General features: G+C 40.3%; 1 protein-coding gene and 1 long non-coding RNA gene across 8 annotated transcripts in view; both read left to right on the top strand.

Moving 5' to 3' along the window:
• The first annotated feature begins 287 nt into the window (after positions 1-287).
• LOC115153590 (uncharacterized) lies at positions 288-722 on the top strand. The gene is made up of 2 exons (XR_003867714.1): positions 288-375; positions 490-722. It is a non-coding gene; the product is annotated as an uncharacterized LOC115153590 (long non-coding RNA).
• An 813-nt stretch (positions 723-1535) lies between these two features.
• pfkpa (phosphofructokinase, platelet a) overlaps positions 1536-14686 on the top strand; it is a 35268-nt gene continuing 22117 nt past the window's right edge. For 4 of the 7 annotated variants that reach the window (XM_029699141.1, XM_029699159.1, XM_029699132.1 and 1 more), the window contains exons 1-8: positions 1536-1801; positions 10198-10271; positions 11695-11775; positions 11963-12152; positions 12838-13003; positions 13107-13151; positions 13317-13425; positions 13724-13819. In XM_029699141.1, the coding sequence (XP_029555001.1) occupies positions 1705-1801; positions 10198-10271; positions 11695-11775; positions 11963-12152; positions 12838-13003; positions 13107-13151; positions 13317-13425; positions 13724-13819 (858 nt within the window). In that variant the 5' untranslated portion in view covers positions 1536-1704. Of the gene's footprint in view, positions 1802-10197; positions 10272-11694; positions 11776-11962; positions 12153-12837; positions 13004-13106; positions 13152-13316; positions 13426-13723; positions 13820-14115; positions 14212-14686 lie in introns of all 7 variants that reach the window. The other 3 variants (XM_029699175.1, XM_029699150.1, XM_029699184.1) reach the window with 1 other exon arrangement.

Raw genomic sequence — 14686 nt, forward strand, 5'->3', positions numbered from 1 at the left:
AGGAAAACGTATACAAAAACAACAAAAGCCACTAAACAGTCCCGTCAGGTGCACGAACACAAAACAGGAAACAACTACCCACAAATCCCATAGAAAAAAACACCCCTCTTAAATAGGACCTTCAATTAGAAGCAACGAGGAGCAGCTGCTTCCAATTGAAGGTCAACCCAATAAACACCACATAGAAATAGACATACTAGAACTAACATATTGCTAAGATCATATTCACATTTTAGTTTTCCACATGTTTTTTTATTTACTTATAACTCATATTTATTCTGACCATAGGCAGTGGCACAACTCCATTCAAACGCTGACCATGAGCCAGTGACTACATGCTTTAACAAACTGGAGAATTTCCTCCATCACAAAAAGGTCAGTGTCACAATATTACAAGTGATACGATGGTTTATAGACTGAATGTGATGTGATGACAACGTGCAGTAAATGACAAATTAAGCTGATTATAAAGTGTTATATCTTATTCAGGCTCATCTACAGTGTGCTCGGGAAATTTTTACACATCACAGTCAGAGAAATCCGTTAGAGACTTGAGAACCACACCGTCAGAGGACTACGACGAAGAAGATGATTGAATCATTTTGTTCATTACAGCTACATTGAAAAAAGATTGCTTGTATTTGAATGAATCTGTATTGTTTTATTGGGGGGAAATACATGCGTTAGGGCCTATTTATCAAATAAAAATACATGGATTTAAATGTTGGAGGTAGGCAATCATTCATTGTAGTGTGTTATGAAACTGTAACTTTTATGTTCTTTGATATCGTTGTTAGTTTGTGCATTGGGCCACCAGATGGCGACAATGCATATTGAACAAACATCCCACTAGAGGGTGCAAATATTTTGCCAAATTTATCACATATATTTTATTATAGTGGCATGAATGTTGTCTTACTCTATAAAGAATAATATACAATATCAGAACGGCAGTTTAAACTGGTCAGTGTGGAAATACGAGGCTTCATTCCAAACTGCAAAGCCACCCTGATGGACTGCATCACATAGATCTATTTTTCTATGACGGGTTTGAGGGCACCACTGCAAATAAATAACACACACACACACAGGGAGAGAGACAGAGAGAGATAGAGAGAGATAGAGAGAGTCAGGCAAACTGAATGTAAATACCAGTGGTACCTTTTAAATATGAAAGCATCTCAGGTATCTGCAGAGTAGGTCGATTTTTTTGCACAACAGTTTTGAGTTTTCAATAATATAGATCCTATACAATGCACCGAACTCATGAAGAGGCCTGGTCAGCCTTTATGCATTCAATGTTAGCAGCCATTAAAATGTGATTAGGCCTATTCAATGTACTGCCACCAACAGTAGTTTACAGTCAGGTTGGCCTACTCGTGTATTGCTCATAGGTACCTCCCATTTCATCACCTAATCTACCCACCCACAAGTCTCCGATTGGTCCAAACACGGAAAGGTCTACGTGAAGCGAAAGTTCATTTGCTGACGATTATGTCAATTTATCGCCAACTTGTACTCTATGCAAATCGCTTACTAGCGTACATGCGGAACAGACGGTGGGAGAATAGCGGGCACGGGAAGGGAGAGAGGAAAGGGGGCGGACAGCAATTTTAGCCCTCCATCAACGGCACAATTTATACTGTTTTAAATATAACTGTACAACTACCAATTTATTCATAAGAAGAAGTGAAAGCCGCCAAAATGGCACAGCCAGACAACCAAAGCAAGAGATTCTTTGAGAGTCTGTCGGGAGCAGGGAAATCCATCGCAGTGCTGACTAGCGGAGGGGATGCTCAAGGTACTGTGACAGATGACAGCGCAAGAGAATGTATCCTATGACATTGTATCAGTGGAGAGGCCCGTAAAGGGCGAAAAGCACCAATTTGAACTGAAAAGAAACACATTGTATATTGAATCAACTAGCCTTGATACCATGTTTCAATAAAAATAGCAATTCTTTGAAGTAATGTTACAGTAGCAGATATCACCGGCGCATTTAGCATTTTGGTGGTTAGCTAGCTCTGATTACCCACATATGGAGCATTTTCTCACCACTAGGCTAGCTGCAGGCTCCCGTCAAGGTGAAACACAAATGCCGACATAGCCAAATAGCTCGACGTCTATTCGATTATTAGGCCAATCATCTGATTTGTATTGATTTTACACAACATTAACAAAACCGATGACACCGGTCGAAGTGTGGAGAGAGGAGAGGTGATTTAATTTTCGAATTCTTGCCACTGCATTGCGGAGTTTCGTTCTGTTCGTGTGATCACGTATTGTAGCATTTGTCCTTTAATAATACTGGTATGCTTCATAGTAATATGCTACATTATAACATCGGGTTGATAAATGAATTAGTGAGGATGAATGTTCACGACGACTCCTCCCAACCAGGAAGTCACTAAAAACGATAGTGTTCATGCTGCTATTTTCATCATTTTGAAATGTAATACATGTCTGTCTCTGAAAAGCAGACGTTCACTATTATGATTCTTATGAACGAGAATGTCATTGAAATAAGTTATGGGACTGCTATAAGCTTCAGGGATGCCCTAGCCTGTGTGTTGCCTACGTGAGGAGCTGCAGGCATCATAGCAGGCTGCGTCAGAGGAAACCCATTGTCATATGCTCTGTCTACTGTCACTTTATGAATGTGACTTGTGTCTTAGTCAAAATAGGGCCATACCAGCTGTACTTTAATTATTTCAGCAAGTGTACATGCTTTTCAAAAAAAGAATAAGCAGCAATATTGACTTAGGTTTCCAACCATGGTTCATATCTATATTCCACATGGTCCATCACATTGCACTGCAGTATCTATTTGAAATGCACCTGCCCACACACCCCTACAATGATGACCAAATGCTCTTACCCACTCCAGGATACTACATGATGGTCATCACTGTAAAAATTGTCCCTGTAAATGTACAGCATTATACTGGCGGCAGAGTTGCCAGTTAAATACTGTAGTTTTGCTCTACAGCAGGGTTGCTGTAAAATATTTTACAATAAGAAAAACATGATGTTTTATACAATACAGCACTATCTATCTATCTATCTATCTATCTATCTATCTATCTATCTATCTATCTATACAGTATATACCAAATATGTATGAACCACTTCTACGTCTAGAAACCTTAACAACGACTTCCAAAACAGACCAAGGACATGGCAAATACTCAACCATTCAAGGTTTGAGACTTGCTGCCACTCCAATCTGTCCCCTTTACACATTTAATTGTTGGGGCACTACTACCACATATCAGTGACATTGGTAGCCTTTTACAAGGCATGCCTCAAAATATGTCAATGAGCCAGAAACAACAATACCATGCACTCACTAGTGGTCAAAAGGTTTTTGGCACTACAAAACCATGGTAAGGTACTGTATTCTGTGGGGTGGAATTACAGTACCATTTGAAATACAGTACTTCTTTAAAGGAATCTACTGTTAAACCAATGTTTCATTGGAATTTACAGTATGATTTACAATTTATGCCTAAAATCACCCAGAGTGCATGGGATTTACGGTAATTTACTGTAAATTAGTTTTATTGTATAATAAGGTAAAAACAATAATATGTTCAAATAGTGTAGAAAGAAAAAAATGATGCGCCGGTAATATGGGTAATATCTTTTTAGGGAACTGGTCTGTCTGCCCACTATAAAGGATCAAAACTGGCAGAGGAATAAAGATAGCATAAATAGGAAAGTATACCAGTTTCATTTGAGGCCCAGGATGTTGACAACTGTGCCATACAGATTGCAAAATAGTTGGGAAGAGTTTTTTGATGTACCGATTCCATGGTACAGGGTGTGTGAGTTGATATATAAAACAACGCAAGATTCAAGACTTCGTGCTTTTCAGCTAAAATTATTATGTAGAATTCTTGCCACCAACAAAATGTTGAATATTTGGGGAATAAAATCATCGAAGCTCTGCAGATTTTGTTGTGATGATACAGAATCAATAGACAATTTATTTTGGTATTGCCCTCAGGTAGCCTGTTTCTGGTCTCAGGTTCAGGAATGGCTGAAAATGCACAGCATTGATCTAAAATTGACCCTAGAAATAGTACTGTTAGGAGATCTGGAGAGACCGGGTTAGTCAATTACTAATATACTAATATTCTTAGTAAAAGTATTTATATTCAACTCACAATCTGTGGATTCTATTCAATTAGATACATTGAAATTGTACGTTAAACATCACAGCATAGTTGAAAGATATGTGTTGCGTAGAAACCCGAAGTGGGTGGCCAGCAGAGATAGATGGGATAGGCTGAGGGAAGCTGAGGGTTGGTATGTGGAATTGGAGACAAGTGGGAGTGGAGTTGCTGTGTGGGAGATAGAATGATGGTCAAAGATGAAAGTAAAAAAAAAAGTCAAAATAAAACATAATAAAAAGTACATTTTAATGACACTGATGCAACTAATGCCGGTTTGCCTGAGGCTGATGCCGTGTAGGTGTTTGTACTAGAGGTCGACTGATTATGATTTTTCAACGCCGATACGATACCGATTATTGGAGGCCCAACAAAGCCGATACGGATTAATCGGCCGATTTTTTTATATATATATTATTATTTTTTTTTACATGTATTTATTTATTTGTAATAATGACAATTACAACAATACTGAATGAACACTTATTTTAACTTAATATAATACATCAATCAAATCAATTTAGTGTCAAATAAATAATGAAACATGTTCAATTTAAACCAAATTGAACATAAGGCAAAAACAAAGTGTTGGAGAAGAAAGCAAAAGTGCAATATGTGCCATGTAAAAAAAGCTAACGTTTAAGTTCCTTGCTCAGAACATGGGAACATATGAAAGCTAGTGGTTCCTTTTAACATGGGTCTTCAATATTTCCAGGTAAGAAGTTTTAGGTTGAGGTTATTATAGGACTATTTCTCTATACCATTTGTATTTCATATACCTTTAACTATTGGATGTTCTTATAGGCATTTTAGTATTGCCAGTGTAACAGTATAGCTTCCGTCCCTCTCCTCGCCCCTACCTGGGCTCGAACCAGGAACACATTGACAACAGCCACCCTCGAAGCATCGTTACCCATCGCTCCACAAAAGCCGCGGCCCTTGCAGAGCAAGGGGAACAACTACTCCAAGTCTCAGAGCGAGTGACGTTTGAAACGCTATTAGCGCGCACCCCGCTAACTAGCTAGCCATTTCACATCGTTTAATCTCGGGAGTTGATAGGCTCGAAGTCATAAACAGTGCAATGCTTGAAGTATTGCGAAGGGCTGCTGGCAAACGCATGAAAGTGCTGTTTGAATGAATGCTTACGAGCCTGCTGCTGCCCACCATCGCTCAGTCAGACTGCTCTATCAAATCAGAGACCTAATTATAACATAATAACACACAGAAATACGAGCCTTTGGTCATTAATATGGTCGAATCTGGAAACTGTCATTTCGAAAACAAAACGTTTATTCTTTCAGTGAAATACGGAACCATTCCGTATTTTATCTAACGGGTGGCATCCCTAAGTCTAAATATTGCTGTTACATTGTACAACCTTCAATGTTATGTCATAATTATGTACAATTCTGGCAAATTAATTACGGTCTTTGTTAGGAATAAATGGACTTCACACAGTTCGCAACGAGCCAGGCGGCCCAAACTGCTGCAAATACCCTGACTGCTTGCACGGAACGCAAGAGAAGTGACACAATTTCCCTAATTATAAGAAATTCAATTCATCAGGCAATATTAACTAAATATGCAGGTTTAAAAATATATACTTCTGTATTGATTTTAAAGAAAGGCATTGATGTTTATGGTTAGGTACACATTGGTGCAACGACAGTGCTAAATCATCACCCGTTTGGAGAAGTAGGCTGTGATTTGATGAGAAATTAACAGACACCACATCGATTATATGTGACGCAGGACACGCTAGATAAACTAGTAATATCATCAACCATGTGTAGTTAACTAATGAATATGTGAAGCTTGATTTATTTTTATAAGTTTAATGCTAGCTAGCAACTTACCTTGGCTTCTTGCTGCCCTCGCGTAACAGGTAGTCAGCCTGCCATGCAGGCTCCTCGTGGAGTGCAAAGTAAGGCAGGTGGTTAGAGCGTTGGACTAGTAACCGGAAGGATGCAAAAACGAATCCCCGAACTGACAAGGTAAAAATCTGTCATTCTGCCCCTGAACAAGGCTGTTAACCCATCGTTCCTAGGCCGTCATTGAAAATAAGAATGTGTTCTTAACTGACCTAGTTAAATAAAGGTGTAAAAAAAAAAACACGGCCATATCGGTGTCCAAAAATACCGATTTCCGATTGTTATGAAAACTTGAAATCGGCCCTAATTAACTCTCATTCAAATAAACACATACAAGAACACACACACATACATGTAATAGTGCCAGACATGCACACAAACATATACAGTTGGCTTTGTTGTTATGATTTTAGTTGTCAATTGATGTCCTTTGTTTGAAATGTATTTATTTTTATTATTTTTTTGCATTGTTGTTTGCTGTTTTCTTCTGTCTTTTCCTTTTTTCTCTTTAGTTGATTCTCTTGGTTGTTGGTGCATTGGGGGGTTCTTGGGGGTGGGGAATGGAATTAATTGTATTTTTTATTTTTTATTTTTCTTCTTGGGGGACTGTGGGAGGGGTCTCGAATGGTTGAGGGACAGCTATTGGGGAACTGTGGGGGGGATCTTGGAGGGTTCGGGTTCACGTTTTTTGGCCTGGTGGTAGATCGGTCAACGTGCCCTTGAGCAGGGCATTGACCTTGGATGCTTCTGTGTGTCGCTCTGAATGGGAATCTGTTGGATGACTGGTATGATGTAGTCGTTGAGCGGCTTCACTGCAAGTATATCGTATGTTTCGAATATTCAATAAATAAAAAAATAGACTAAAAAATATATATATTTTTAACCTCTCTGGGGTATGTGGGACGCTAGCTTCCCACCTGCGGGACACGCTCGCCAAAAGCCAGTGAAATAGCAGGGCGCCAAATTCAAAACAACAAAAATCTCATAATTCAAATTTCTCAAACATACAACTATTATATCTCATTTTAAAGATACACTTCTCGTTAATCCAACCACCCTGTCTGATTTCAAAAAGGCTTTACGGCGAAAGCATAACATTAGATTATGTTAGGACAGCGCCTAGACAAGAAAAACCACACAGCCATTTTCCAAGCAAGGAGAGGCGTCACAAAAACCAGAAATACAGCTAAAATTAATCACTAACCTTTGATGATCTTCATCAGATGGCACTCATATGACTTCATGTTACACAATACATGTATGTTTTGCTCGATAAAGTTCATATTTATATCCAAAAACCCCATTTTACATTGGCGTGTAATGTTCATAAATGTTTTGCCTCCCAAAACTTCCGGTGAATGAGCACATCAATTTACAGAAATACTCATCATAAACGTTGATAAAATATACAACTGTTATTCAAAGAATTATAGATACACTTCTCCTTAATGCAACCGCTGTGTCAGATTTCAAAAAAGCTTTACGGCGAAAGCAAACTTTGCAATAATCTGAGTACAGCGCTCAGACACCAAAAGAAGCCATACAGATACCCGCCATTTTGGTGTCAACAGAAGTCACAAATAACATTATAAATATTGACTTACCTTTGATGATCTTCATCGGAATGCACTCCCAGGAATCCCAGTTCCAGAATAAATGTTTGTTTTGTTCGATAAAGTTCATCTTTATGTCCAAATACCTCAATTTTGTTCGCGCGTTCAGTGGAGTAATCCAAATGCACTGTGCTCGCGCAGTTAGTTCAGACGAAAAGTCAAAAAAGTTATATTACAGTTCGTAGAAACATGTCAAACGATGTATAGAATCAATCTTTAGGATGTTTTTATCATAAATCTTCCATAATATTCCAACCAGACGATTCCTTTGTCTTCAGAAATGAAAAGGAACACACCTAACTCTCACGGGAGCATGCGAGATTGAGCTCATGTCATTTTCTGTCATCTGACTCCATATGCTCTTATTCTCTCCCCATTCACAGTAGAAGCATGAAACAACGTTCTAAAGACTGTTGACATCTAGTGGAAGCCTTAGGAAATGCAAAATGACCCCATTGACACTGTGTATTAGATAGGCAATCACTTGAAAAACTACAAACCTCAGATTTCCACACTTCTGTTATACTCACAGACATCATTCAACCAGTTTTAGAAACTTCAGTGTCTTCTATCAGAATCTACTAATAATATGCATATCCTACCTTCTGGGCCTGAGTAGCAGGCAGTTTACTATGGGCACGCTTTTCATCCGGATGTCAAAATACCGACCCCTACCCCGATGAAGTTAACTGTTTGAGCAAGAAACAAGCCATTTGCTCTGTATTAATGGTGCAAACCTAACAGTCACGAATCTGCTCTTTATTCACGGTGGCTACTGTACCCAGAGGCTACGGTACAGCGAAGCCTAATCATTACAATTATTATCTGGGTGATTTGTTTTTTCTTCATTTTATATTTTTTGCTAATAATCTGAGCTTTATGCGTCTCACCCGGCAGCATTAGATTTGTGGCTGAAACAGAACATTTTCATCTACATTAGGCATACTGTAAAGAAATACAGAAATTCTGTTATTAATTCCAATTAATATTAGAATTTTGAGCATTTTACCCATAATGAATTTTACTGTGCATTCTACAGTGTTTTAATATTGAAATTAAAGAAAAGTCTTACAGTGCAGTCAAGATGCCTTTGACTCAGCCAGGAATGGCCAGGAGTACACTGATCGATCCCCTGTGGGTGGGAGGCTTTATAATGCCAAAGCAATGTTGTCTGCCTCACTGCGCTGCCGGGTTCACTGTAGCTGCAGGCCTTACTGCACAGCCTCTGTTATGCCCCAAACATAAGTCTTGGGCCTCAGAAAGTACAACTACTGTAGTACTCATCTGGAGGATCAGAGAGCATTCTGGCCTACTGAAAACAACAACAAGAATGTCAGCTTCAGAAAGAAGTCCCACTGGGCACAGATGCCAGTTCAACGTCAAGTTTTGATTTAAATTTGGTTGAGTTGTCAACTAATGTGAAATCAACAAACATTTCAAAATATCATTGGAGTTAGGTTACATGTTGGCAGAAAAAAGAGAACAGTCCCGTACGTTGATGACTTTTTGCAAATCCGTTTTGGACTTTGATTCAACGGCATCACATTACATTTTTTGTTGTTGAAATGACATGGAAACAACGTTGATTCAACCTGTTTGTGCTCAGTGGGATGAGTCCGTCAGACTTGTAGCTTTCAATACCCATATGTTCTCTCTGGCTCTGCCGCACTCATAATCAGATCGTTTACAAGAGGTAATACGAATATAACTATGCTATTCATGTTCATGTAGTTACGCAACAGAACAGAGATGATCACTTGACTTGTAAAGTGGCAACTGATGATCCCTTTATGATGATTATGGATGAAGAACTATGGATTTGTCATTATGTAATAGCTTTTATAATACACTCAATATCGGCTAGGCCCTATGAGGTTCATTTAGAGAAGTCTGTACCAGTTCTTATTCTTTTTTCTCCCCTGCTTTCTTGCTTTCTTCCATATCCTCCTGATGGTCAACCTCAGAAGTGTGTTGCTTAGTAACAGCTTAGCCTAGCAACTATTACACTGTGAAACCAAACGTTTATCAGATTCTTTATAAACGACCTCCTCCGGGCCTAGTCAGCCAAGTTCCAAGGATCTGCCTGGTCTAAATCACATGAATCATTATTCCTACTGTCTAAGAAGTTACAGTAGGTTAACCTGACATTAGAATTGTAGGCACAGAACACCATCTTTACAATTCTCTCCAAGGCAACTGAATATTTAGAGAGGACTTTTTACCAAACATGGCAGTGGGAGACTGGCAGTCCTGCAGTGGAAGCGGACTGCACAGTGTTGGTATTTTTTGGAAGCGAGGCTCTTTCTTATGGTGATAAAAGATTCAGACTTCGGCCTGAAAGGGGGCATGGCGTTACATGTTGAGCTATTCACCACTTACGCTCATAAGTGTATGCACAGGACTCATGTGTTGTGGCCATATGTTCTCTTGTTGATTTAATTAGGCTATGTAGGACACGTCGCTACAGAAGTCTTAAGCTGCATTCAAATGTTGTTATTTAAAAATGCATTATTCAAGTGAGTTTTTTCTATTGGCCAGGAATGAATGCTGCTGTCCGGGCAGTCGTTCGAATGGGAATCTATGTGGGAGCCAAAGTTTACTTCATTCGCGAGGTGAGTCTAGACACTCTGTACACACAGCACTACTTTACAAACAATAAAATCATTCCTTACCCAAGGATACGCCAACAGGTGTAACTATCCAGGCAAAGAAAGAAAAGGAGCACTCCGTATTGATCTGAGTTTTATTCACTGGACAAAATACTTTAGAAACACCTTACTGAGCTGAATATGTTCCTACCATCCAGGGTGGTTTTGTATGTAGACAAATATAGGATGACTGATCAACATTTGGAATCTTCTCAACATTAGCTGATTAGAGGCTACCGCCCAACATTTGACCTGCTCTTGCATCCATAATGTGGAAGCTGAATTACAAACACAAGGATACATGCCTACAGTAGGCAATGTTTGTGTTGTATATTCTAATCTCTGGATGGAACCAGACCATCTATTTCACATATAGCCTACATACTAACAAATGGGCTGGGTTCTGCTTCCACCTAGGTCTAATGATGATGCATATGTTGAATATCATTATGATATGTTAAGCCTCTATGCAGCTCATTTCCTGAGCAGGCTGGGGCCTAAAATGGCTGCTCAGACACTTTTATGTCAACGACTAAAGACATTAGTCGACAGATCACACGTATTTCCCTCTCGGTCTGCTCAGGTAATCTGTCTGGACCTGATACACAGTAGGAGATATTTGTTTTATAACTCTTTGGTTTAAATTGCGACCATTCTGGTTGCATAGGCTATGCTCCTATAAGCATTGGTAGTCTGTGCAGCCTGGAGTTTTGATTTGTTAGCACCGGTCCGCCTCGAAGTATATTCACCCAGATAAACATTGAATGGCAAAATGATGTTTGTGCCATTTGGAGTAGCCTAAGCAAAGTTATTACATTTGTATCGTTTCTTGTCAGTAGGCCTACGCTCTGGTTGTTGTTACATTTGTATAATTATTTGAGCGGTACAAAGTTGGTGCATTGTATTATTTCAACCCACCTGTGAAGGTGAACAGGAAATTCAGCAACTCTTGTAGGACACTATAAGTTCAAAGTCAAGTTGACAACTTGACAGTGGAAGTTTTACAGATCAAAAAAATAAAGGAGGCTTTTATATATTTGAAAATGTCATCCTATGGGTTCAGGGACCAGTTGAAAAAGGTAATACAAGCAAAACATGATCGGACTGAATTTGAAATCACAAAACGTATTGTTTGGTGGTCCTACCCAGTGCTACCAATACATTTTGTTTTAGAGCCCTGCTTATTCTTGGACTAGGACATTTCTAATTTGATTCTATGCAGGGGTAACACATGCCGATAATGATTGATATACAAGCTGCATGCCAGTCCAGATATTACAGATAGTAGGGGGTTGTTAAGCCTAAGAAGTGTGTGTGTGTGTGTGCATTTGTGTGTGCCTGCGTGCATGTGCGTGTGTACTTTGTGACATCTGTGTTGTATCTACAGGGATATCAGGGTATGGTAGATGGTGGAGAAGAGAACATAAAGGAGGCATCATGGGAAAGTGTCTCCAGCATGTTACAAATGGTGAGTACTGTACCATCCATGTAGGACAGAAATAGATGACCACACACTGAATCACAGTAGCCTATTTACAAAACCAGTAGACGTAGACAGAGCTATAATTGATTGGTGTGAGTAGGCAGATGTGAGTAGGTGATCTGGGCTGTATTTTACATCCATGTTCAATGTTTGTGTAATGCCCCCATGCCAGGGTGGCACTGTCATTGGCAGTGCCCGGTGCAAGGAGTTCCGGTCCCACGAGGGGCGTCTGAAGGCAGCCCACAACCTGGTGCAGCGTGGCATCACCAACCTGTGTGTGATCGGAGGGGACGGCAGCCTCACTGGGGCCAACCTCTTCAGAGAGGAGTGGAGCGGACTGCTGGAGGAACTGGTCCAGCAAGGTGGGGAATGGGGCTGGTTTTGTTTCTACCGGGGACAGGAGAGGGGTTAGGGATAGAAGATTTGGAAAGATTGCAAGGTGGGGACTGGCACTTTGTTTCTAGCGGGACAGGAGAGAAGTACGAGAGAAAGGGATTGCAGAGAGAAAAGTGTACTGCAGACGGGTTTGTTTGCTGTGGGGACAGACAGCAGCATGATGTAGGGGTCATTGAAAGAGAGCTTAGAGAAAGGTAGGGGCTGTAAAAGAGAGAGGTCATACTGACAGGGTGACATATTGACACTGAAAAGAAGTGGAAATGTCAAGACTAGTATTGTGGTAGCTGAGTAGTCTTAAAAGTGTATTTGCAGATGAGGTAATCCATTGTGAGCTTGCTGCTAGAACAGGATAATAAATCCCCAAATGCTTTTAATCTGAAAGGATTTGTCCGGGAAGACAAAAACTCTGTCCTCTGACATGGTTTTTATTTGAGAATGATTTGGTCGTAGTTTCTCATTGTGTACCTGTGTTGGATGTTTCATATCCTAACTCAGAATGGAGCTCCAATGTCAAGTTAGTCTTTCTGCTTAGAAGTTATGGCTAATCCCACCTCACATTGAAGAGACAGGGATCTTGGAATAAATTGCTTTCTTTTATTTCATTTTAGTCACAAAAGTATATAATTGCATTGTTCTTCAACTTTGCCAAAGGGTTGATTGATGAAGATGCTGTCCAGAAGTATTCAGCCCTGCACATCGTCGGGATGGTGGGGTCTATCGACAACGACTTCTGTGGCACAGACATGACAATCGGGACGGACTCTGCCCTGCATAGGATCATAGAGGTGGTGGATGCAATCATGACCACAGCACAGAGGTTAGCAATAGTAGCTTTAACAAATGTTGTTTGGGTTTGTACTTTGTCTGTGAACATATGATTCTCTCAAATGTCATCTTCTCACTCGCTATCTCTCTTTCAGCCACCAGAGGACATTTGTACTGGAGGTCATGGGCAGGCATTGTGGGTAAGACAGACACAGACTTTTAAACGTATTTAATGATATGCTAACACACCTTATGTGTGACCTTGTGTGTGAGTTCAGATCTGTCCTGTGGAGCCGATGGGTGCTGTTGTCTGACTTGTGTGTGCGCATTCGTGCGTCTTTGTGTGTCTGTGTGTGCGTCTCCAGATACCTGGCTTTAGTGAGTGCCCTGGCGTGTGGTGCTGACTGGGTGCTGATTCCTGAGATGCCCCCTGAGGACGGCTGGGAGGAGAAGATGTGTCAGAAGCTGTCTGCGGTAACGCATTAACTTAGCAATCCTTTAACCTCACAACACTTCTCACTGTAATAATTAATGCTCGTTCACTATCCAGTTCACTCTGTTTCGTTGTTTATATTGAACAATTTACAATAAATTATTACTTTTAGAATAAAATGAAGTTAGCTTAACCAAGAATGGCAACAAGTTCAGTTCAATGCCACATGAAGCTAACATTGCGATACGATCTGATCTGCAGTTATTTGGTAATGTTACAGTAATTTACTTGTGTGTTATTGTGCTGTTTTCTGTTTGGAAATAAAATGTTATGGTCCAGACTCGCTCCAGGGGTTCAAGGTTGAACATAATCATAGTGGCTGAGGGAGCCATTGACAGACATGGGAAAGCAATAACCGGTAGTGTTGTCAAGGACGTGAGTACCTTAGCGTGTTACAGGGCCAAAACCAAAAGTACGGAGGCCCTACAGTGTCAAAACAGTCCACTGGCAAACGAGCAGAGTATTATGTGTCAACACCAAGTTAGTAAATGATGTGATGTTAACAAACAAAGAGATTATGAGCATTTTTGGTTAATATGCCGCCAAGAATCAACACATGCTCTCTGGACCATGGACAATATTTTCACTGTCTGGCCCTCCGTCTTTTGCGAGCCCATGCCAAGCCTCTGTTTTAGTTTCTGTCATGTGTCTTCCACCCCTCCCTCATATAGAACCGGGCAGGAATGAAAAGGCTGAATATCATAATAGTAGCCGAGGGGGCAATTGATTGTAACAACAAGCCCATAACGACAGACCATGTCAAGGATGTAAGTACAGCAACTCAGACCTATAGCAGACAGCTCCTGCTAGGCCTCTATCGCTACCGTGCTGCCCTTGGTGTGGCTTCACTCGCTGACTGTGCACTCTGGTATGAATGCTCTGGCGCGCACACACACACTCTGTGGTAAGACTGCTTCCTGAGTGGCCTCAAACTGACTTTACAGCTGATAACCTGCTTTTCCCTCTACCATTTTGATTTGCTGTGTGACAGCTTATCAGATCCGTTTTATTAACCTACTGTACATGTCTAGCCAGGCCTATGGAACCCATTGTAAAGAGGTACATTTTGTACAAAACGCATCAGTACTTCCGCTGTCAAATACACTATAAATGGAAAATAATTGAGTTGCATAGTTAATAATTTCGAAAAGGAAGTCCTTTATAATCTAGCACAATATGACACAGCATATTACCGTAAATTCCGGACTATAAGCCGCAACTTTTTTCCCAGCTTTGAACCTT

This window comes from Salmo trutta, chromosome 2 (assembly GCF_901001165.1).
Source record: "Salmo trutta chromosome 2, fSalTru1.1, whole genome shotgun sequence".
NCBI lineage: Eukaryota > Metazoa > Chordata > Actinopteri > Salmoniformes > Salmonidae > Salmo > Salmo trutta.